General features: G+C 37.0%; 1 protein-coding gene across 4 annotated transcripts in view; it reads right to left on the bottom strand.

Annotated features, from left to right (window-relative positions):
* The window catches only part of stim2b (stromal interaction molecule 2b), a 45,155-nt gene that overhangs the window by 11,245 nt on the left and 10,033 nt on the right, over nucleotides 1–23,877 (bottom strand). For all 4 annotated transcript variants that reach the window (XM_079590339.1, XM_079590338.1, XM_079590336.1 and 1 more), the window contains 2 exons: nucleotides 5,611–5,741; nucleotides 2,908–3,019 (listed from right to left, as the gene is read on the bottom strand). In XM_079590339.1, the coding sequence (XP_079446465.1) occupies nucleotides 2,908–3,019; nucleotides 5,611–5,712 (214 nt within the window). In that variant the 5' untranslated portion in view covers nucleotides 5,713–5,741. The remainder of the gene's footprint in view (nucleotides 1–2,907; nucleotides 3,020–5,610; nucleotides 5,742–23,877) is intronic.

Genomic DNA, 23,877 nt, shown 5'->3' with positions numbered 1-23,877 from the left:
ATGACTTGGAAAAAGTGCCCCCAATCAACCTGAATTCACCATATATCTTACGACGGACCTTTCCGAACATCCAAAGCAATGCTGTGTGCTGGGTGTTAATGTGCCTGTTGTACATGGGGGTATTTTTACCAGCAGAGAACTTGTACAGAGCTTATGTGCAGACCAGTCAAAAGTTAGTTTGGAAGCTGACCGAGACCACCTGAAAATGCTTAAAAAAAGAATAAAATGCTTCTTAACTGCCAATTTCTTCTTATTTTCTAACCTAAGATGAAAATATCATAAATAACTTCATAAGGTTAGGATAACCTCCAACCTGTTTTAAATCCCCAAAGGTAAGTTCAATGAATGTATTGGGTCGTTTCAAATATTACGCATTATAACATAACACTAGCTGATACAAATTACTAGCATGTGGATGAGTGACAGCGATCGATAATGAAAACTAGCGAGACAGCACGCACAGATACAGGACGAATTCACTCTAAAGAGAGAGCACAAGAAAGACGGAGCGCAAATGAATGGGAAAGACTGCTGAATCTTGAGACATGGGCTCTTTTAAAATAACTATTTAAACTTGACAGCGCATTCAAAACGGCATGATTAACTCCCATCAAGCTAGTTGTGACGACTGCACGCTTATTATGATATACGTAATCTACAGGCAGCGCAAAAAGACAGACTTTGAGGTGTTTTAGTTCACTGACTCTTCAGCAAATACCTGTCTTTCAATCAAATAACACGGAAGACTGTGGCTTTCTTCTTAAGAAAAACATTAAGAAGTTCTTCAGAAAATATTTGAGAACTTCTTAGAAATTTCTTCAAGAATTGCATTCTTCAGAACCGCTTAGATGTTATCTTAATAATTGTCTTAACTTCTTTCTTAAGGGGATTTCCCTGAGTTTGGCCCCAGGATTCAGTTGGAAACCGCACCACAGTTCATTTTAATCAAACCAAACCTGCAAAGTTAGAACACAATCTACATGCGCTCCCTGTCCCCACATGAGAACCTGAGTCAAATACATATAATTGTTTAATTTTCCATCTGAGATACTCCATATCCCATGGAGATATAGAGATACTCGTTCAAATTATGTTGACAGTATAATATGTAATGAAAACAATTGCATCAAGATTTTAGGACCCAACTGTACAGTGTGATTTCTCAGCTTGTAGTTGACATCAAGAGAACGGGGTGAACCTGCACAGGTGTTGTACAGGGAGATGGCCACTCATGACAGTCATTTTCTTAGTTGTGAACAAAATCTATTGCCAATTAATATAATGACTCAACTATCATAGTTCATACTCAAACTGAAAACCAGGCTACACAACCAGACTACACAACAGCCCAGTGTCTCAGATTACATCTCCGCCTGATGCTGTAAGATGCCATCACTCTGCATTAGAGGCTCAATGGGTAACACACAATCTTTGTTTAGAGCTGCATGTGCAAGATTAGTCACTTCAATGACATCACTCCATTCAGATTCTCATGACATCACCACTAGGAAACCCTGAGACCAAACACGTAACTGTGTCCAATTAAATTCCTTTTATACTAGTCGCTACATGCGTGTGACCAAATTTGTATCATTTTATATCAAAATAACAGTACACACTACCGTTCAAAAGTTGAAAAGAAAATTGTATTTCTGTTTAAAAGAAATGAATACTTTTATATACAAGGACGGCCGCACTCAAAAGTGACAGTAAAAACATTTATAATGTTACAAAAGATGTCTCAAATAAAAGCTGTTCTTTCTATTCATTAAATAATCTCTATGAATTTGTAATACAAATTCAGCTTTGCCATCACAGCAATTCATATATTGTTAAAATTAAGATAAAATAAAATATAAAACATTTATAATAATATTTCACACTAATACTGTATTATTAAATAAATGCAGCCCAGATGAGCATAAGAGACTTCTTTCAAAAACAAAAGTTTGAACAGTAGTGTATATTATTATTATTTTGGTAACACTTTACAATAAGGTTTCATTTGTTAACATTACTTAACTACATTGACTTGTGTTAACTTGTGTACAACTACAATGAGCAGTATATTCTTACAGCATTATTAACCTTTGTTAATAAAATAAATCATGTTCTTGTTAGTTCACAGCGCATTAACTACTGTTAACTAATTGTCACATATTGTGTGGTAGAAGATAATAATAACAGTCTTTATTCAACTTTACAAACTCAGCACAAACACTAGAACAAATTCAGGGAACAATGGGCCTCATTCACCAATATATTCCTAAGAATTTTCTTAACTTTGTAATTAATAAACTTCCTAAGAAAATCTACGTCGGATTGATGACATGTTCTTAAACAACAGAATTGTTCGCACCGGTGTTCTTAGGATCGATGAATCCCACGTAAATTGCAGTGTTAGTGTTTCTTTGCAAACTATGATTTTTTTTTCAACAAATGATCAGAAATACATTACAGTAAAATACTATCATTGTAAACGACTGTAGAAGACTGTTACTAACTAATGTAGTTAACTTATGTTAACAAATGAAACCTAAAGTGTTACCGTTGTTTTTGCTATAAATGAAAAAAATATATATTGTATTACATGAATTTGACATGAAACTCTGGATAATCCATTTTGTTGCTAAAGTTTTATTAACTTCAACTGAATTCTAAATTGATGTGGCAAGTTGGGACACTAATACGTTAAAACAAGTCCTTTCTCATCTTGATTCGTTTGGGACACATCCTGCTCAGTATTTTCAAATTATTCCATGTTTTTGCTCTCACATGCCCTGCACAATGATATTACGGAATAAACAGTAAACTAAAATCTATCTACCAGTGGACACATTTTTTTTTCTGTCACTCAAAGCTGTATCCGCCACCCAGCCCATGTTGTCCCAGTCCATCTCTCTTTACCTTCTGATATTTTCCAGCTCTTCCACAGCTCCTCCACTGTGATGTGCTGGTCCTCTCGGTGAAGATTACTGTGTTTATTAGTCTGGTGCTGCTTCATGTCCTCTATTATAAACTGCAGAAGAATAACAAGATAACACGCTCAGACCATAGGAAAATGACTTCTTATGAATTAGTTCATGCCATATCATGTTTTATTTGACTATATCGGAGGCTTAAAAGGTTTCAAAAAATATATTTTAATATCATGCAAATATTTTCAATGCAAAAAAAAAAAGACAAGAGAAACATCACATGAATATCATACCCATTGAGTTACATGACAATAATTCACTTTCAGATGCTTTTAACCAAAGCGACTTACAAATAAGGAAAACCCCAAGTGATTGATCATAATGAGCCAACAACATTTGACCAGAAGAATGCATAACTAGTGCGGAGTTGTATTGCACAATAAAGCTATTAGAATAAAGAAAACTAGATAAGTGTGAAGCTCTCTGTGGTCAGATCTGTGTAAACTGTGTATCTCTCTGTGGTTCTGCTTATTTGTGTGCTGCACATACATGATGGAAAATGTCATTATCCCTTAAAATATGTCAGTCCCATTGTTTTGTCCCAAAATGCACACCAGTAATGTTGTATTCTAAGGCATGTTTATAAAAGCTACTTAAATGAACTAAGGCCTAATCCTGGCTTAATCTAGGCCCTGTTTGTGAAGCCAGGCCATAAGCTATTTTTTTGTATGAAGTGTAACAAGGGGGACATTTTGGGAAGTAATGTCAACCCTGTGTGAGCAAAGTCAGAAAGTTTTAGTCCAATGCGATAACATTAACAAACATTTTTGGGAGAAAGAAAATCCTCTCCGTCTCCGGTCAAAATGACCTGAACACAACAATTGGTTATGTAAATCAGCAGTTTGATTGTCTTTTCTGTTTGTGAATGATGTTGCTATCTTCAAATACTCATAACCAACAAATGAGAGGCAAGACATCTTTACTCACACTCACTCTCTCTCTCTCTTACACACACACACACACACACACACACACACACAGAGGAATCTGCTGTGTCCTGAAAGAGGACACCAACTTTCAGTGGCTGTAAGGAGAAATTCTTGGGCCTCTTCTTGAAACAGTTCTTGAGCCCAGAAGCACCTGCCATGACCAGAAACAATACTCAAAACACACGTCCTCACTTACCTCACGTATATATACAAAAATTCTCACTTAAAATCAAAGACAGCTGAACAGACAAAAAAACAGGAAAGTAAATAGAGGGAAAAAAAACATTTATTTTCACTTTTAATCTTGTGGTTGTGAGCAAACCTGAAGGCAATGGTGAGGGTCACTGGTGAAGTCTGCACATTTTAGTGTGGAAAAACTAGAAGACACTAGTTTACTACCTCTTGTGAAGCATTAGTATGTTGCTATTATTTTAAAAGACAAAAAAGCAATTTATAACCTGTCATGTTTACTTCCAGTTGCAATAAAAATGTAGGCCTAAATAAAATAAGATCCATGTAGTGCAAGGGTTACAGTAGGGCAATGAGACAAATCAAACTGAGAGGTGCATTGTGGGATTTACACGTTTGAGTCGAGTGTGTTATTCCATAGACATAATGATTTATATACTGTACAAACTGTATATTCTATCCCCTCAACCATCACAGAAAACGTTCTGCATTTTTTACATTTTCAACAAATATCACTTTATAAGCTGTTCTCCTCATGAGGACCAAAAAATGTCCCCACAAGGACAAGGATTTCAGATATTGCCATCTTATGGGGTAACGTAAGGGATCGCTGAAGTGCACACACACACACCTCATAAATTCTAACAATGGCTGTGGATATTTGAACTATTCAAAAAGGTTTAATGGTAGTTAATATAATAGCTAACATTAATAACCAGTACTTTATCAGCATTTATTATTCTATGTTGAAGTACAATTTTAAACTTACTAAAACATTTTTAACATTTACAGTTTCAAATATTTAACGTATTATGAACAAACATGCATTAAAAATGAATAATAGTATACATAAATTAACATTATCTTAGATTAATAAATGCTGCGAAATGTTCATTGTTAGTTCGTGATAACATGGTAAATTAAAACATCCATGAAGTCTTATAATTCCACATAAAAATTCATGATTGTGAATTCCTTTTATTAAAAAAAGATTTTTATTTAGATAGAACATAATCCATCTAAACGGACTGTTTCTGTGAAACAAAATGGAAATTAGCATGTACGGCACATAAATCATGTCAAAGTCAAGATTATATTTAACTGGTACAGAATGTGTTGCATGTTTCGATCACGTTTAGGAAGACATGCATCATGTGACACATGCATGTGACATAAAGCCTTTAACATCTCATGAAGCAAATTATGCAAGGATTTTTCATCATGAAAACCAACACTCACACACACACAGTAATATAGTAGCCCTATGGGAAAAGTACTCATATGTCAATGGTCTCTTCTTGCAGGCAAGAATCAATGTCAACTTTGCCCTTTGAGGTCCCTGGTAGGTTTAAGCTTTACTAACCTGTTTTTAAGCCCCCTCGACCCCCTCACAAAATGCATGCACACACATAGAAACATGCCCCCCCCCCCCCCCCCCCCACTCCAACAAATGCATTATTGTATTAAATGACAGGCACAACACAATTCCCCAGGTCTAAATGACATATGCTCACCTCCACGCTCTCATTCACTTCAATTCCTCCATCGTTGTCGTCGTCTAGCTGCTTGTGAATGTGCTGAAGCGCCTCTAAACTGTAGCGGTCGGCTTCGTTCATACATGGAGGGATGACTGTCAAACACGGGTCTGCAGGAAAAGATACACAATTAACCTTTGTACATAATTAGACTCAGCATTAAACTTCTGCTTTTCTGCACACTTCATTCCAAGTTGATTACACACCCAGACAGACATGGCCATTTGCATGCCTGTGTAAACAAGACTTTCTACTCTTGGTTGCTAAATGATAATATTACTCATCAAGTTTTTATCGAACTGTCTGTACGTGTGAGCATGTGTATGTCTGGGCATCTGTAGGCTCTGTTTACAGTGGTGTGCTTTCACTGGTCTTGACACGCTTATTAGGTTGCAGACTGTTGATATGGCAAATGCTGCTGGTATTCGGTTGGATCACATCCTGGCTCTTATTTAAGAGAAGACGTGTGTAGGAAGACGAATCAATCCTGTTTGAACAAACTATTACTGGGAAAGAGCCCTGATTGGATGAACCAGCGCACATCACTGAGAACTGAGAAGCCCAAGAATATTTCCCAAGAGACAGACAGATTAAACAGAAAAAAATATTTAAATATATGATATTCTTCCAAAATATAAAGGCAGCCATATATTTGCTTGTATAAAGACCAATGTATACTATATGAGAAAACAGAAAAGTATGATATTATGCACACAGAAAAATATATATATATTGTTACTCTACTAAAGGCAAATCAAATAATTAAAATATCATCTCAAAAAATGACTTATTATTATTAAGAATCTTTATTCTACTAACTATTGCATTAAGTGTACTGAATGGGCCTAAATTTAATTTAAATTAATTTGTAAATTTGTTGAAATATTGCAATTTGTAAAGTTATTTGTAAATTGTAAATAACACTTCACAATAACATTTAGAAAAAAATTGAAAACAAACATTTTGTCCTTAAATTTGTTTTTCTCAAACTCCAGGGAGCCATTCGTTCTGTTGTGAAAAAGAAGTACACTTTTATTTTTTTTAAAGAGTACTTACTACGGAAATAATATACTTAAATGGACCCCATTGACTTCCATATTGGGGGGAAATAGGAAGTCAGTTGGGCCCATCAACTGTTTGGTTACCAACAAAACATATTATTTTGTGTTTAACAAAAGAAATAAACTCATACAGGTTTGGAACTACTTGAGGGTGAGTAAATTATGACAAAATCTTAATTTTTGGGTGAACTATGCCTTTAATTGCATGTTATTTACGATTACATGAAATGTATTATAGTCAACATTAAATGCAATTTTAAAAGTTATTTTAACCCACTTAAGTAGAATGAGTACATCTTTATATGTAAGGTGACGAAGCAAATTGAACCCTTCTCAATATAATTCAAAATGCAAAATACTGCTAAACAAAATTAAACAAAAAAAAAGGTCTTCTCTTAGTATTTGCATTATGATTTGCATGTGTTCCCCCATCGGATTGCATAATCATATTTGTGTGCCAGATGTCCCTGTCCACCCTCATTTCCATGTGTGGTTTTTTGCATAGAACTCACTTGTGCTGATGGGTGACATCACAGAAACACTGTGACAAGTAATGTCTAACAATTACAAATACTGTTTGTCAAACAGTAGGCTCCAAACTTTGAAAATTTGGGGGTTTGTTTGATTAAAACATGAAAAAGATTGTGGAAAAATGAAAACTGTTATTATGCTGTACATATTCTTGCTTCCATTCCAAGCACAATATGCTCCATGGAGAACATGGTCATCAAGTTGGACGCAAAAGTTCATGCAGTTCGAGTGGCGCTGTCATTTAACGTTCTGAAATGTGTTTACTTTTCAGAAAAATTGTTAAGTTGGTCATGTGTAATGACAAATTGTATTAAATTAAAAAAGGATTCAAAATAGGAGCATTTCAAATAGTAATGTCCTACTTTTGGAGTCCACTGTAAGTATCATTACACATTTTTAACAACATGTTTAGATTAGCAAAGAAAACAAAAAAGACTGCTGATGATGTGCAGGTTACTTTTCATTCAAGTGACATTGCTGAACTTACTAACAAACCTCACCTTATACTGTACGTATGTGGGAGGACGTGACACAGTGAGGGGGAGAATAAATAAAACCACATAGCAAAAATAGTCCTGAAGAACAAAATGAGTGAAATTAGGACACGCAAAGCTATAAATAGATTTTTGTTTCCAGTTGTCAGGAAGTGGTTTATCTAAAAGACAAAGAACAGTACGGGCCTCCATGAGAAATACACACACACACAAACCTTTGAAATGACAGAGGCAGGAGGCACAAGTTACAGATACAAGATAAACCGCCACTTGCTAAAACTTTCTTTCCATGATATAAAGGCAAGAGAAACTATAGAGTCCTCAAAAAATCTTCAAAAGCCACTTTTAACTTAAGCTACGAATGACATGCCACAGATCCCCGTCTGATCAATTATTCTTCAGTCTATTTTTAATGGTGAAGGAAATCAGTTGCAGCCTTAACTGAAAAATGACACAAAAAAAGTTAGTATATAAATACCCATTCAAGAGCGACAAATGTCTACATAAATATATCATCATATAAATATAAATGTCTAATGCAGTGTACAGATTTCAAATTCTGGGTCCCTTGGATAGGTCACAATACTTTAAAAATAGGTCACTAGAATGAAAATAATTAAGTACATTTCATTTCATTTTTTTTTAATAAAATAATACATTCTAAAATATTTTATTAAATGAATAATAATAATATATTAATAATATTCATGCTGCTTATACACTCAAAATTTTAACTTTAGGGGTACAACTAAGGTTGGGTATAGTTTTAAAAAAAGTAAGCTTGCTTAAAGCTTGCCCCAAAGCAATGGAAAAAGTAGCCTAATGATTATGAATGTGTCGGAAAAAAATTAGCAAGGACACATTATAATTGTTTATTAATAAACTAGTGTTTTCTGAGTCAGTGTTGGCTGAGAAGATGAAGTTCTCTGCAATGAGCCTATAGAGAGAAATGCACCTTTCATTTGGATTACATCATCAGAGAGTATTTGTTTTCGATTCGAATTGGTTCATTTAAAAGTTCGACTTTTGAGTATTTCAAGCTTTCTATTTGCCTATTTCTCATGTCTGTGAGGCAAGTAGCCTAATAGTTTTAGTTCATTTGTGACCAGCTCCAGTTCCAGTCCAGGATTACTAAAACGTTACAGGTAGATGAGTTTGATCAGGGTTGCACTGTAAACCCTAACGCTCAAAATAATTAATTGGTTTGAGTAGGACAAACTTAAATTAAACTAATTAGTTTAGTCAAATTAACTTTTATGAGTATTTAGCACTTTCTTTTTTTTCAAGTTCACAGAACTTATATATTTTAAGTAAACGGAACGGTTTCATTGTTTTGAGTTTTATGAAATTATTTCTTTTAATTTAGACGAACTTAAGTTTAACTGAAACGGCTGGGATGTCTATTTCCCAGCATGCTTTTGCCGATGGCACTCGAAAGGTAGAGTAAATGCTAAAATTAAGTGTAATATAATGGGTTTTTTTGGGGCAAGATTAATGTTAAGTGGGAGATTTAGTGATTAATGTTTTGTCATGCTAATTTAGAAAAATGTATGTTAATGTTGGTTTTAGGATAGTTACCATCATGGTGACAAGTGGTGCATGCAGCTTGATTTGAGAGCAAATAATACTGCTCCTTCATTGTTGCACTCATACAACCAGTGCTTCTGTATAACATACTATTTCTAATATGTTAGCAAATTAGTATGTTAGCAATTAGCTTGTTAAAGCTAACTAAGTTTATACTAATAAATGTGTTCACATTGAGATTACATGAAAGTTTTACGTTAATTGTATGAATCTGTGTACTCCAACATTTCAAGTTATGAACGATTCAAATGTATAAGTACAAAATAAAAATCTGCTAGTTCTGCTTACTTAAATTTAATGTTTAATGACTTAAATGTTTTGAGTTTTGCCAACTTGTTCGTGTTTACAGTGTGGAATTAAATGGTTCACGAGGGCCAGAGTTGCCCAGCCCTGCCCTAAAGGTACAAATATTGCATATTTTTTTCAGACAGTGTATGCATCTCTCTAGATAATGATAGGGCTAAATGTAAAATAAATTTGCATTCAGTTCAGAATGTAATCACACACACACAACATTGACAAACGTTTTCACAACCAAGTAATACTGCCCTTTTAATCTAACTGGTAATTACAGAATTGCAAGAGAGAAAGCAACATGTAAAGTAAATGCAAACTGTGAGAGATCCGATATGTGCCTGGGACACTCGGATTACTGTTGGATGTCTCGCTTGAACAGGAGCCGGCACACTGCTGAAACACACAGCTTCTCACTTCCATCGGCTTTCAGAGGAAGTATGTCAGGATAGAAACAATGTGAGTTGAATTAAATGTGATATGAGCACTCAAAGAGTTTCTGAATGTGAAACCAAAAAGAAAGCTGACAGGCTAGTGTGAGATGATCTCTTTCTGTCCAACACCCACACTGGGCCTCTCTAGAGAACGTAAGCTGAGAGGGTGAGAAGTCCAGTCAAACAAGAAATGTAATGAAATGCATCTTTCAGTATATATCCCCTCGCTGCAAACATTACCACGAAGAAAGAGAGAAAAACTCTGAGAGAAACAGGAATGTCTCATGTGTCTTTCCCAGCAAACTCCGCTCCGAGATGCTGTCATAGAACGGGAATAGTAGCCTACCAGTTCTGGATCAGGGATCTCTGTTAGTTTTGGATCTCCATTGTTTTCTCATGCTTATAATATCACAACATGTCGACAAACTATAAAACAATCATGTTGCTTTTGAAGTTTAATTACTTCATGTTTACTGTAAAAGTTATACAACCAAATTCAGCAATCCACATCAACTGCACAAGATAACATTAAAACATATTAAACTTACATGTGACCCTGGACCACAAAACCAGTCACATGAATCATTTTTTTAATTGATCCATGAATAAATAAGCTTTCCATTGATGTGTGGTTTGTTAGGATAGGACAATATTTGGCCGAGATACAACTATTTAAAAATCTAGAATTTGAGGGCGCAAAAAAATCGAAACATTGAGAAAATCTCCTTTAAAGTTGTCCATTTATGTTCGCGATTGTGCTGCACTCACAAAAAATAAATGTTTTATATATTTATGGTAGTAAATTTACAAAATATCTTCATGGAACATGATCTTTACTTAATATCCTAATGATTTTTGTCATAAAAGAAAAATCAATAATTTTGACCCATACAAAGACATACATTGTTGGCTGGATTTTGTGATCCAGGGTCACATATATCAAAAATATACCTTGTAATATTAAAGTTCTGATTACAGAAAATATACTGTAACAGATATGTTCTTCCATATTGTAATGTGGAATGAAATGTATTATTAAAAAAAATTAGGGCATGGGATTGGTTCTATCCATCGTTGATGATTCGATGGAGGCAGATCTGAATGCGAGCTTGTGGTTGACTGTAAGAAAGGTGTGGACTTTAGGCACACTAAATGATTCAGAAAATTCAGTTTGATAAATTTTCTTTTTGGGAGCTTAATTTTTAAGAGTTTGGTGTAGTTCATGCATAGATCAAACACACAATATGCATGTTACTCAATCCAAATCTTAAACTGCACAAAAAAAAAAAGACTGTTTTTTTGTTTAAAAATGTCCTGTTATACACACAAATGTTCTGCATTTCCAAGCTTCCGGTTTAAAATAGCAAGATCACCAAATCACAATACCAGTATAAAAACAGAAAGACACTTTTCTATATGCATGGGTATGAAAAACACATTCACTAAATATTGTATATTAAATCCCCTTTCCTCCTGTCTTTCTGAACCTCCATAAAAAGGCATAGTATTCCTCCACGTACGGGGCACCTATAATCCTCTGCTTATGACATTGCATAAGTGTGTTAAAATATGTTTTCCCCCTCAAAATCTGACAAGCCTCACAATCCAGTAGTTCAGACTTCCAGAAAAGGAGACAGAGCTTGTGCGCCGTTACATTAGGAATGTGCGGATTGAAGGTGAAACCCGAAGATCTGAGTGACTAACCACCAAAGCAGAGAGCCCGTTTTAATTAGAGCAGATACTTATCTGTGATTGTATAAGCAACACTGAAGAGTGAAGATCAGTGTTTGCACTAAGAGGAAAGAGAGTAGTGCGCAGTCATGAGAGGAAGAAAAACCACACATCGTCCGTTTGTGTTTGCAGATGATGTGTAGAGATCATCTTAAACATAAAGACAGGACATCCAGTGATGAGCTGGCTGAGGGAACTTCTCTGATAAGATCAGTCAGACAGAAGGGAAGGAGGTCCACCCACGCAAATTCATGACCTAATGCCAAATGCAGAAGTCTGAACTGACAGTCAAAAAGTCAAAGGGGTCATAGCAAGTCGACTAAGGCCTGTAATTCATTACTTTGATTGCTAGATTTTGAAAGATTTGTGTTTTCCCTGCCAACAGTTTCTCTGGCCCCACCACTAAAGATTATACATTTTACTTTTAGTAATGATTTTTTATGCACCAAAAATGCTTTCTTTACATTAATAAAGTAATAGGTATTTAGTGTACAGTAACAGCTGGAAATTAATGAAAAATTATGCAAAACGTCACTGGTTGTTTATTAATTTTCAACCCACTCTAACTGATGATTTCAAGATCATCTCAAGGTTTTCATCCACAGTATGTTGGCTAGCAACATAATGTTAATGTAGTGACATTTAAATAAGAACAATCTGCAACAAGAATATTCAGTCTCTAAAAAAAAAGACATAAAAACGTATTGTAAGATTTATCCCATTCTTACTGTTGAGTTCTGTATGAATTTAAAATACTGCATTGAGGTGGACGATATGAAGTCACATGACCTGATGAGTGTTTAGTAAAGTATGTTACAGATGCGTGAACCGCTGGTTTAGGTGTTACGTGTAAGAGGAAACCTGTAAAGTTAGGACAGTAATGTCGGGTTTACAGACAAGGCTTAAGCCTAGTCCCAGACTAAAATGCATGTTTGAACTGTCGAAACGGAAAGAAACTTGCACTGACCTTTTGACCTAATTAAACTAAGGCCTAATCTAAGCCCTGTCTGTGAAACCAGGCCTAAATATACTGTCCGGTGGTCTCATACTAAAAAAGGGGGCAAACAAGCAATACTGTAGAAACAAAACATACTTGGAATAGTTGTCTAAATATAAAAACACACATGCCTAGTTAACATTTGTATACACTAAAAGCATTTGGTTATTGTGATATTTGCATTTACGTTGACATAAGAAAAACATCTCTAGTCAAACAGTTCTTTATTAGTCTGACTTTTCTCGAAATAAAATCATCATTGTTGGGTTCAGTAACATCATGAATATTGTGAGTAGGCTACCCTCTCGGGTTCCTGTGTTAAAGAACTGTGACTTCCTGTTTGTTTGGAACCACTTCCTGCAAACTGTCCCACAGATTCTCTAAAATGCCACCAACACAAATATGACTTCAGCAGTTATACAGGGAAATACATCACCTATGGTACAATATGAGCTATAATACACAATCAGACCTTATAAAATCTGCCTACAGTTTCACTTATTTTTGATTTCCATTTTAGCTTAAAGGGGTGGTAAAGTATGATTTCACTTTTCTAACTTTAGTTAGTGGGTAATGTTGCTGTTTGAGCATAAACAACATCTGCAAAGTTACAACGCTCAAAGTTCAAAGCAAAGGATGATATTTGCTTTTTTTTAAAGGACTACAACAAACGGACACGACATTCCTCCAGGGTTAGTGACATCAGCAAGCCTAAAATGTACATAAACCCCGCCCCCGAGAACACACAGTCCATGTTGAGAAGAGGAAAAGTTGTTGTATAAGAGTACATTTGTGAGTCAGCTCAAACTTTAACATCCATCTTTTCACATGCAATAGGAAATGTCACTCTGTGTGCATCTCACAACAGTTCCTATACGAGCGACTTATAGATTACCATGACAGAATATGCTAATTGAAGATAGTTCAGAGAACCATTCAGAGACGTCCTGTTGCATTCGACATTTTGTCACTTCTTCTTGAGTCTCTCCATCTTTGTCTGACTCTGTTTTAACATTAAAGGCAGAACAGTTTTTGTCATTTTAGTGTGTCTGCGTGAGGTAATCGCAGCTGCTAATACACGCAAGCTCTTGAAACCCCGCCCTCTGCAGCAGCTCATTTGCATTTAAAGGGCCAGGCACAAAACGGTGCGTTTTTGCAAACCCTCAAAAAGTGACAACTGTAACATGCTATATAAAAATATCTGTGGGGTATTTTGTACACACACTCTGGGGACATCAGAGATTTATTAAAATGCCATTTTACCACCCCTTTAAGTCTTAAGTCTAGGAATTTCAATTTTCCCACAAGAGCATCTGGGCTTTATTTGTTCAATTGTTGAAGAAATTCTGCCACTTATTCAACAGCGGTCTGATGGCAAGTCGACATAGGCCTACAATTTCATGAGATTGAGAAGGTACAGATGGTGCAGTAGCATTACAAGTAGCTGAAACATTATATTTCAATGAGAATGTGGCAGATCAAGGGTGTGTTCACACCTGTAGTTCGGTTCGCTTGGTACGTTTGGTCCGTACCAAAAAAGAATAATAATAATTTAGTCCTGGTCTGCTTATTGGCATTTTAACACCGAACCTAAAGGCATAGGGATACATCCACAACCTGATTGGTCAGCTTTTTATTGTGTATATTTTGCGACGGAACTTACCGAACATCCAAAACAATGCTGTGTGCTGGGATAAATGCGCTCGTTGAATGTGCGTAGCCTACATATGATGGTGTTTTGACCAGCTGAGAACTCGTGTAGAGCTTGTTAAGGAGACAAAAGGAAGGAATCCCTCTGTCACACATACATATAAAGAAGTGCTGCAAGGAGACATGGTTCTGATGCCTGTACCAAACTGTGATGGGCAACATTGCGACTATGACAAGAAAAAACAGGTATGCTTCAGCATTATGTCCCATATTTGGTTCGTTTACATGTCTTTGGTCAGTGTTGTGTTCAAATTTAATTTGAACCGCAACAGAGTTAATTTGGATGCGAACCGATACCCATATTTCCAATGGCCTCATTCCTCTTGTTTTGTGCGCACCAGAAAGTTTGTGTACTTCAAGGAACAAAGGAATTAAGGACGAAAGTTTGCACATCAACATCTAATGCCGGATCAGCTGCCATGTTGTTCAAAGCAATGCAAACTCTTCCCCTGTTTTACCTCAACAATATAACGTTTGCGACACGAACATTACAAGTCACATCCTGATGTCACGTGTCTTTACGGGATCTTTGCGGGATGTGTGTGAACGCACGCACAGATTCCAGAAAATCACTGGTAGTGTGAATGAACCAAAATTAAACGATCCCAGGACAAATCCCAGGACATGTTATTAGTGCGTTTTCCGGAATCTCTGTATGAAAGGGGCTTGTGTGACCTGCAGTATAGTGTTATATGGATGTAATATGCGGCATCCAGCATGATGCATTTGAGCATAATGGTAGATTGAATTGAATTATAAAACTCCACTATAACACGGTATTCCAGCATTATTATGACAGCTCACCTCGCTCACTGTCCAAAGAGATGACATCAGAGCATGATTGATTTAACCTTTGACCACAGCTTAGGCACCAGTGGAATAATTAAGCCTTCAGTCTATCCACAATCAATTAGCTGGAGAGAGTTATAGCGGAAGTGCAGCACATGGCAACACAGCTACAGAATGTGTAACTCTAGCGGTTTGTGAAGCCGGATAAGCGGCCCTTGAGAACGCACCTGTTTTTTTTTTTTTTTGGGGGGGGGGGGGGCCGCAGAGCTGGATTACCACTAACCTCAAAGCATACGCTGACTCATCTAGCACTCCAGCCCACTTTACCCACAGTGGAGAGTAGAATCTCAATAAAAGGTGGCTTGATTTAGCTTTTCTCACCACTGCTTTAAAGGGTAACTATACCCTAAACTAACTTTTTTTTAGTTAATGATCTGTAAGAATGGGGCTTTATTAGTGCTGTTCATTGATTCGAGTAACTTTTTTGACATTTGGGTATAAAGTGTTTTAATTCTACAATATATGGTGCTGCCCTCGGTGTCAGTTGATAAGGTTGAACGGTGGCTACTGCAGTTGAATTTTCCTATTGGATGTTTGCGGTGGTACGTGACGTAAACGGTGGCAGGTGACATAAGCAGGTTCCAGCTCACCACGCCCTTGGCAGTATAAAAACCATCGTTTCGTCAAAACCACTGTAGCGAGTCAGGAGTTGGAATTGCGAGTATTGAAAACGATCAGGATAGAATATTTTAGCTATTTAGCATAGCATTTATATAGTTATTAGATTATTTCGTGTAGCCTAGGTAGTTAATTAGCATAGTTGTTAGTGTAGTATTGTTAGAAGCAAAGTTAGTTAGTAGCATGGTATTGCATCAGTTAGGATAGCTTCAAGTTAGCGAAGATTTATCTGTATTTAGTACAGTGGTCAGGATGCTACGTAGGTGCAGTGTTACTGGTTGCAACAGCACTGCTGGACTGCATAACTTTCCACCAGACTTTGAAATTAGGCGCCAGTGGTTGCATGCACTTGTGTGCCAAACGCTGCTCTTCCTGCATGGACTCCACCACCGCCGGCGCGTTTTGGTGGATATTTTTTTCACATAGCGGCAAAATATACTTAACGTAGGTTAATAGTAATAATAATCCACTCAGATACTGGCCCCATTCTCTCTTGCGCGGCTGCTTCGCTAGCATCGTCGGATGCCGATCGCGATGCGGGAGTTAATGCAATGTTAATGCGATGCGACACAGCAGTTTGAGCCAGCGGCTCAAATTAATATGGCTCTGTGTCCACAGACAATTCCTCCACTTCAGGTGAAAGTGGAGAAAAAAGTCCTCGACTTCAAATGACCGCTCTGTTGCAAAGCTACTTGCATCACTCCAGTCACTCTCCATCTTAGCGAGTCTGACAGCAGCTGTCAATCACTCCGTCCCTGCGGGTCTAAGGTGGACAAGAAACATTTATTATTATCAATGTTTACAGTTTTGCTGCTTATCATTTTTGTGGAAACGGTGATCCGTTTTTTCAAGATTCTCTGATGAATAGAAGGTTCAAAAGAGCAGCATATATTTAAAATAGAAATCTAAAAAAAAATTATTGCGGCGATACTTGCTGAAAAGCTGTGAGAGAAGAAAATATTGTGTATTAACAGCTGATATTATACTAGTGCCATTCCTGAAATACTCACGGTAAAAGCATAAGAAAACATTTTGAGGAATTCTGGGTCTGATCAAAAAGAAAGTGATGTCTCTGTCAGATACTGTAGAAGTGTTGAGAGCCAGTCATTGAAGTTAGAGATAAAGGAACTGAGAGTGTGTCAGTATGACATTTTTCTCTATTGCTTTATATGGTTTATGAGGTTGTTTGTTTAGTGACAGAGAAGTGACAGTTTTTTTTTTTTCATAGAACACACCCTTTGTATGCACTCAGTATCTTTCTGCGTTGGTCTTCTTTACAGAGACGAGATGTAAGACCTGCAGAGCAATAGTCTCTCTCTCTCTCTCTCTCTCTCTCTCTCTCTCTCTCTCTCTCTGACCCTGAAGAAAAGGGAAAGTCCCTGAAATAAGAGGCTGCCCCTATTCCTTTCATCAAAAACATCCCTTCATTTCAAACATTAACAGCACCACTTCAAGCTTTCATAATACATATATGAAAACATGTTTCTAAAAAACAAATAAATAAGTCAGCAGTTATGGACAAAAGCATTCAGTCTTTTTTGTAACTGTTTATAAAATCTACTAGCAAAATGGTGAAAATTGTTTCAACACCATTTTTTTTTCGGTGTGACTGTAAAATGCCTCTCATGCACCTTGAAAGTTTAACACCATGGCAATATGTTGTTGTGATAGACTTGAGCAGTAGCCAGTTTTTCATCCAGTCTTCCAATGAATACACACAGCTATACTCTCTCTTGGCTTTTTTTGATGCCTGACACAAAAGCAACCGATGTAAATAAACCTGATACAGATGTTTGAACAGTCTGTTTCACTAGTAAAATGACAGCGTGTACAGTGGACATTTGAGACATTCTGATGCAGCCAGCTATAAATACAGAAAAGAATGAACAGACTAATGTAACATGAGCTTTACAAAAGGAGAAAAGCAGCACACTGAAACTATATAAGAAAATATCTGCTTTTATGGACTGCGTGTGTGTGTGTGTGTGTGTGTGTGTGTGTGTGTGTGTGTGTGTGTGTGTGTGTGTGTGTGTGTGTGTGTGAGTGTGTGTGTGTGTGTGTGTGTGTGTGTGTAGAGATCAAGGGCATGTAATCTAGGGACCACAGGTGGACTATAAAGTGTGTCTTTATCATCCTCTGTAGTGGGTCTTAGCACCTTCATGTCATTCCCTTTTTAGCATCATGCCAACGGATGTCACAGCTGAGTGCTTGGCGTGTTTTCAGGCTCCACGATGTGATACCTGTGTTATATTGTTCTAAACATATCACAACCCCAAATCATCAGGGTTACAAGCCATTCGGAAATTAACTGAGAGATCTACTGAAACTGCAAATCCATTAATGAATTTGAATTGAGTTAGCAATAGCAAACAGGATGCAAAATTTGAATTTTAAAGTGGAATTAAAATAAAAAGGATATTCAAAGAAATTTACTAAAAGTGTAGTTTTTAATAATGCTTTTAATTTTCCATTATGAATTGTGATTTAGACTAAATGTAACATTCAGGTATTACTACACACAAGTTAAAGGTGTTTTTGACCTGATAAGTGAAGCCAAAACGTCTCAATCGCCCCTCGGTGGCTGGTCCTAGTATAGGTCATAAACCCCGCCTCCCCATGTTATTCAACGGGACGTGAGACCAACTAAACAATTAAATTACACTTCAAATATCTTTTTTTCAAAAGGTGGTTTCTGCCATTTGCTGTTGTTTTTATCACGCTGATAAGTTGTCTGCTTTTTAAATAAGTTTTTAGTTAGTTACTGTGGTGTAACGTCATGATTGACAGGTTCTCTGAGCAAGTAGTCACTGATGCACCAACAAACTTTTTTTCGGGATCTTCGGAGGACTGACGAGATAGTACTTACTTTATTTTAACAAGCCTCTTGTCGTACTGCAATCAACTGACATAAAAATTGGAGCAGAACGGAGGAACGGAGCAGACATAGGTCACTTGAAAAGTGCAGGGAGAGTGCATTCTGCGAGAGTAAAGGCGGGACATTGATTTCGCGGCTTTACTTCATGCTCACTACTGCGCAGGTCTGGTCCCAAGATCGCTACAGCGCAGACTCAAGTCCCAAGATGTCAGCGCCAAATCGGGGCCGTGGCGGCTTCAGTTCTTACCAATGGAAGAAAGCGAAGGAACGTCGTCCATCTTTTTTAACAGTCTATGGTACTAAAGCTCAAAAATACCGTAATTATTTTAAAAAATACCATAAGATTTACATCTTGTTTACATCTCTTTCCTCAAGTACTTCTTTCTCCGAAAAACAATGATTCCTGTGTGGAATCTCATGAACCGACAAGTTGTCAAATTCTAAACTCTGAGTTTTGCCCAAACCTGCAAGTCATTCATTTGTTCAGTATGTTTGCATTATACTGTAGAAACTCTGAATGAGAGATAGTAGAATCAATGAGAAGTGCAAACAAAATCAATAAAGGCATGACTAGGCAGAGATAAACATACTTCAGACAGGAGAAGGTATGCATTTGTGTATATTTTGCTCACCACCTGTACATGTCTTTAATAAAGGATTTTTTTTTTTTTTTTTGCACTTTCAGCAATTTTCTTGTGTCCTCCACTACAAAATGGGTCATTTCACTAGAGTGTATTTACACCAGTATCCTGAAATGCACCCATCACATTGTGAAAGCAGTCAGACCAGACTAGAAATGACACAAAGAACTCCTTCAGTTCCTCTGAGAATGGCACAAAACAAGCAGCTCAGTCCATCTCAATACAGTGACCTACATTTCCATTGGGGACAATTTCCTGCATGATCTGAGATACCAGTTGGACGATGCAAGGCTTCAGAGAATAGTTTCAGTTAAATTAAAACATTACTCTTGCCATTTTATTCGTAAAAGAGGCCACTCTGACCTTAGATAAGCACAACAGTGTCTGGGGTCCCATCAGAGACACATGAGAATATGTGCAATTACAGTATGTGGATCTTAACTGCTTTATTCACAAGGATCCTAACAGACAGTCATCTGGAGATTTTATTATTCATGTTTGCAAAGGAAATTATTACCATTGCTCATTTTGATTATAATTTAAACAGACCCCTTACTCTAAGTATTAAACTTAGACAACTTATCTATTAAATTACACCTCTAGTGCAGTTTGATTAGTAGAGGAATGTGTTACTATGTTTCTAAGTGATCAGGCTTACACTTTTTTGCCTGATAGACAATATAGCCTAACAGAATAAATTAAATAGACTTACATTGTTATACTTATGGCCACGAATATTATAGAGTACCCTACCCGCATAAAAACCTTATTTTCAATTGAATCACAGTTATATTAGCCTGGAGCACATACCTCATAGAAGTATGTGTTTGTGACTGTGTGTACTAATGTAAACCCTCAGGAATTTAATTAATTACCCCAAGAGAAATAGTGTCTAGGTCTGTTGTGATGACGGTAGATATCAGACATGCAGGATATTCTCAAACTGTTACTGAGTAACCAAAGGAATTGATGGCATCTAGTGTTCCATCTGAGCAGACGTGTGTGAATGTGTTCCACTATCTAATCGGAAAGCATGATCAGACCCTTAAAAAAAAAACTGTCAGGGCAGTCTAGATTATGACGTCTAGTTCTAGCACCCAAGTTTGGACAGCGATCAACTGTCTTTTGATAATATTATTAAGCTTGAAAAATGTGAATACATAATAGCAGCCTCATGTTGTTTCAAAACCTGTATGGCTTTCTTTCTTCTGTGGAACCCCCAAAAAAAGAAGAGCGACCGCTAAACACGTACGCAACTAAAAATCAGAAATCGCTGCCATGCCAACGAGAGCATGCGAGCGGAGCGGAAATATTTCCTCCCGAGCGGGGAGAGCTTTTCTGAAGATTCACCTCTGCTTGCTCAGTCCGCTCAACGCTGCTCGCTCATCCCAGAATGCTCTTTGTGATTTGCTGGTTCAAGAATTTGTGAAATAAGCATTAGGTCTAAGGTTATGGAGTTTAAATATTGTTTTAATCAAGTTTGATCAACCTTATACATCGCCTAAATTACAGTGGCCAAGAGTTTAACATGCTGCAACTGAAGAAAACACCAGCAAATTAAAAAAAACTTCTTCATTAGTTTGACAACATGCTCTGCAAATACTCACAATGCAACCAAATACAGACACTGCAAATCCTCACACTGCTTATTAGAATGGTTAAATTGGATGAGACATTGGTTAATAAAGTGAGATTAAATGCATAAAGTATATTTGTGTAATGGTTTATGTAATATTCTGAGTTAATATTTCACTGTTTTTATTTATTTTGAGGAATACTGAATCTGTTTTTGTGCAAGTTAGATAAGTAAATGCATGTTTTTAGTCTAAAGCCCCGTTCAAACCGCTAGTGACACGCAGCGACAAAGCGACACAATCCCATTAAATTTCAATGGAGCACTGGCGACTTCCGGCGACACGAGCGACAGTGACCATTGGCGACAGAATGTGGGCGTGTCAAGCGTCGCGAGACACGTGACAAAAGTTCAGAAATTTCATCTTTATGCAAATTTCCCGAGCGACAACCAATAGGAGCTCACGTCACCGTCTCGAGTGCAGGCAAAACAGAAGAGTTCGAGGGCGATTTCACTGTATTATATGATTTGACTGTAACCACATTCATGGATATAATAAAATGATGCATGGAAAAGAAACTGTCGACAGTCTCAGGGAGTTTAATTCATACATTTATGGTTCGAGTGTTGTAATTTTATGATGCAAGTTCAGCACTGCTGCAGTTCATTTTGAAGTTTCCCCTGCATTATGTTGACTATTAGGGACAAGAAAATGTATTATTTGTCAAATTTGAATGACGTTTTAGTAATTTATGACAGTATGAGTGAGTTTAATTTGTTGATTGATCGGTAATCTAGTAAATGATTTAATCCACTCAACACTGCCGTGGTAAAATAAAAACTCTCCCAACAGCATACTGTTTCTTTTGAGCCTAATTCCTAGTCAAATTAAAATTGTAACGTTGTATATATCACTTGTGATGGTATTTTGTAGTATAGATATGGCCAGACGTGCAGTCTACCTATAACATTAGAGCAACAATACTAGGAACGCCCACAAGCGACTACACAGTAGAGAGAATAGCGATCGCTGGCAGTGTGAACGGGACTTTAGACTACAATAAGCATCATGTTTACACAGCGCATACAACCTCTGTACGTCACTCCCGATTTCTCTCAACATTGGGAGAGAAGAGGTGTCAGTCAATAAATAGGAAAACCAAAATGAGTAACTTATTTAAAAGTAACCGAGATATTTTGTTGTAAATGTAAAAGTAATGTGTTACTTTGTTTAAAAAAAAAGTAATCTGATTACATAACTCACGGTACTTGTAGTGTGTTAGTTACCCCACGACACTATAGGTTAGGTTGTAGGTTAGAGTAAGGGGTTAGTAAGCATTGTCTAGGCAATCAGGGTTGGGGGGAGGGGGCATAAAATGTTGCATAGAAACAGAACTATAGGCTAACATACCAACTCTGATCCATCTCAGCCCTGCATATTAAAGGTGCTCTGATGCTGCTTCCAGAGCATTAATAGCTCTGTTTGTTTTGAGACAATGTCTAGGGAAAACAACTGCTCTGGCACAGAGTTCCTTTTGATAAGACCAGATAAAGAGATTAACAGACAAATTAATAGAAATTTAAAGGGACAACAACATTGTATACAGCGGTGCTGCTGCTATTACTGAGAGACTCTGCTACTTTGCGATGGACACAAAGATGAGTAACAAGTGACAGCTAAACTCAAGCTTCTAAAACATTCAGCATGAAACGGAAATTGCGACCGTCTTTTATTATTTTATAAAGATGACCCCTCTTAAAAACTGAACCATCACATCAGAATGAGCATGATCCCGCTGTGTCATAACATTATTTCAGCATTTGTGTAAATGCATTTATGATGCCCTTTAGATGCAGCTTTTGTGCTGAGAACACTATTTAGAGAATGATAAACATTTACATTTACATATTTAGCTGACACTTTTATCCAAAGCGACTTACAAGTGTAAGTGCTATGACCCTTCGCAGTTCAAACATGATATAACATGTAATACACATAGACTGACACCATCTAAGCATTCATTCTGATCTTGTTCTCCAGGCAAGAGACAGGAGTAACCTTGTAAGCCTATAACTTTTGGTATTACATTGATGTCAATCCCACTAAAAGACAAAAGACAAGAATGTTGCTTTACAAGTCTGTGTACAATTGGATGGCTGCCGTGACACAACCAGCTTGTGAAAGGCTGCTTTCACATCATTGCTTACTTCCTACTTCAGACTTACGTAATGATAATACCTCTTGTCCAGAGAGAGAGAAAGACACAAAACAAAGATCATCTGACACATTTTTAAGGCTACATTAAATTACAATTCCCAGACTCATGCTTCCAGGACAGTGTCCCTCAGAGAGGCAGTTTGTTTGTTGAGAAGCCAAACAGTCTAAATACACAAAGGCATTTAATGTGAGAACGGCCACGTTCACAGGAATATCACTAAGGGGATTTCATCTGCCAACTCAACAAACATACAACAACAGTCGATTTCCAAGGACCTCCTGAGAGATTTATGTTAGTTGTATGATCGTGTCAGCCTCAGACGTCATGCTTACGGACCGTTGGCAGAACGTCTGATGTATGGAACACACAATTGGAAACACTTCAGAAGTTACGAAGTCTTCATCTAATTGGTTAAATTCTACAGGATTTCCGAGAGATGTGCGAGTTGCGTTCTTTAACGGCCCGCCTGGAAACAAAGCCACCGTGACGCCAAATCCCCTCATGGAAGAAGAAAGCCGTCGACTTTACAACTGCGACAATCAGACTTGTGCACAATTCAGAATTGAATTGAGAATGACTCCTGAATTCCAATTCAATTCGTGAATTTGAATTGATGTCAAAAACAGGATCTA

The sequence above is a fragment of the Phoxinus phoxinus genome (assembly GCF_949152265.1).
Source record: "Phoxinus phoxinus genome assembly, chromosome: 2".
Classification (NCBI taxonomy): domain Eukaryota; kingdom Metazoa; phylum Chordata; class Actinopteri; order Cypriniformes; family Leuciscidae; genus Phoxinus; species Phoxinus phoxinus.
Note: the sequence above shows the minus strand (reverse complement) of the source record. Positions and strands in the feature narration are given on the sequence as shown.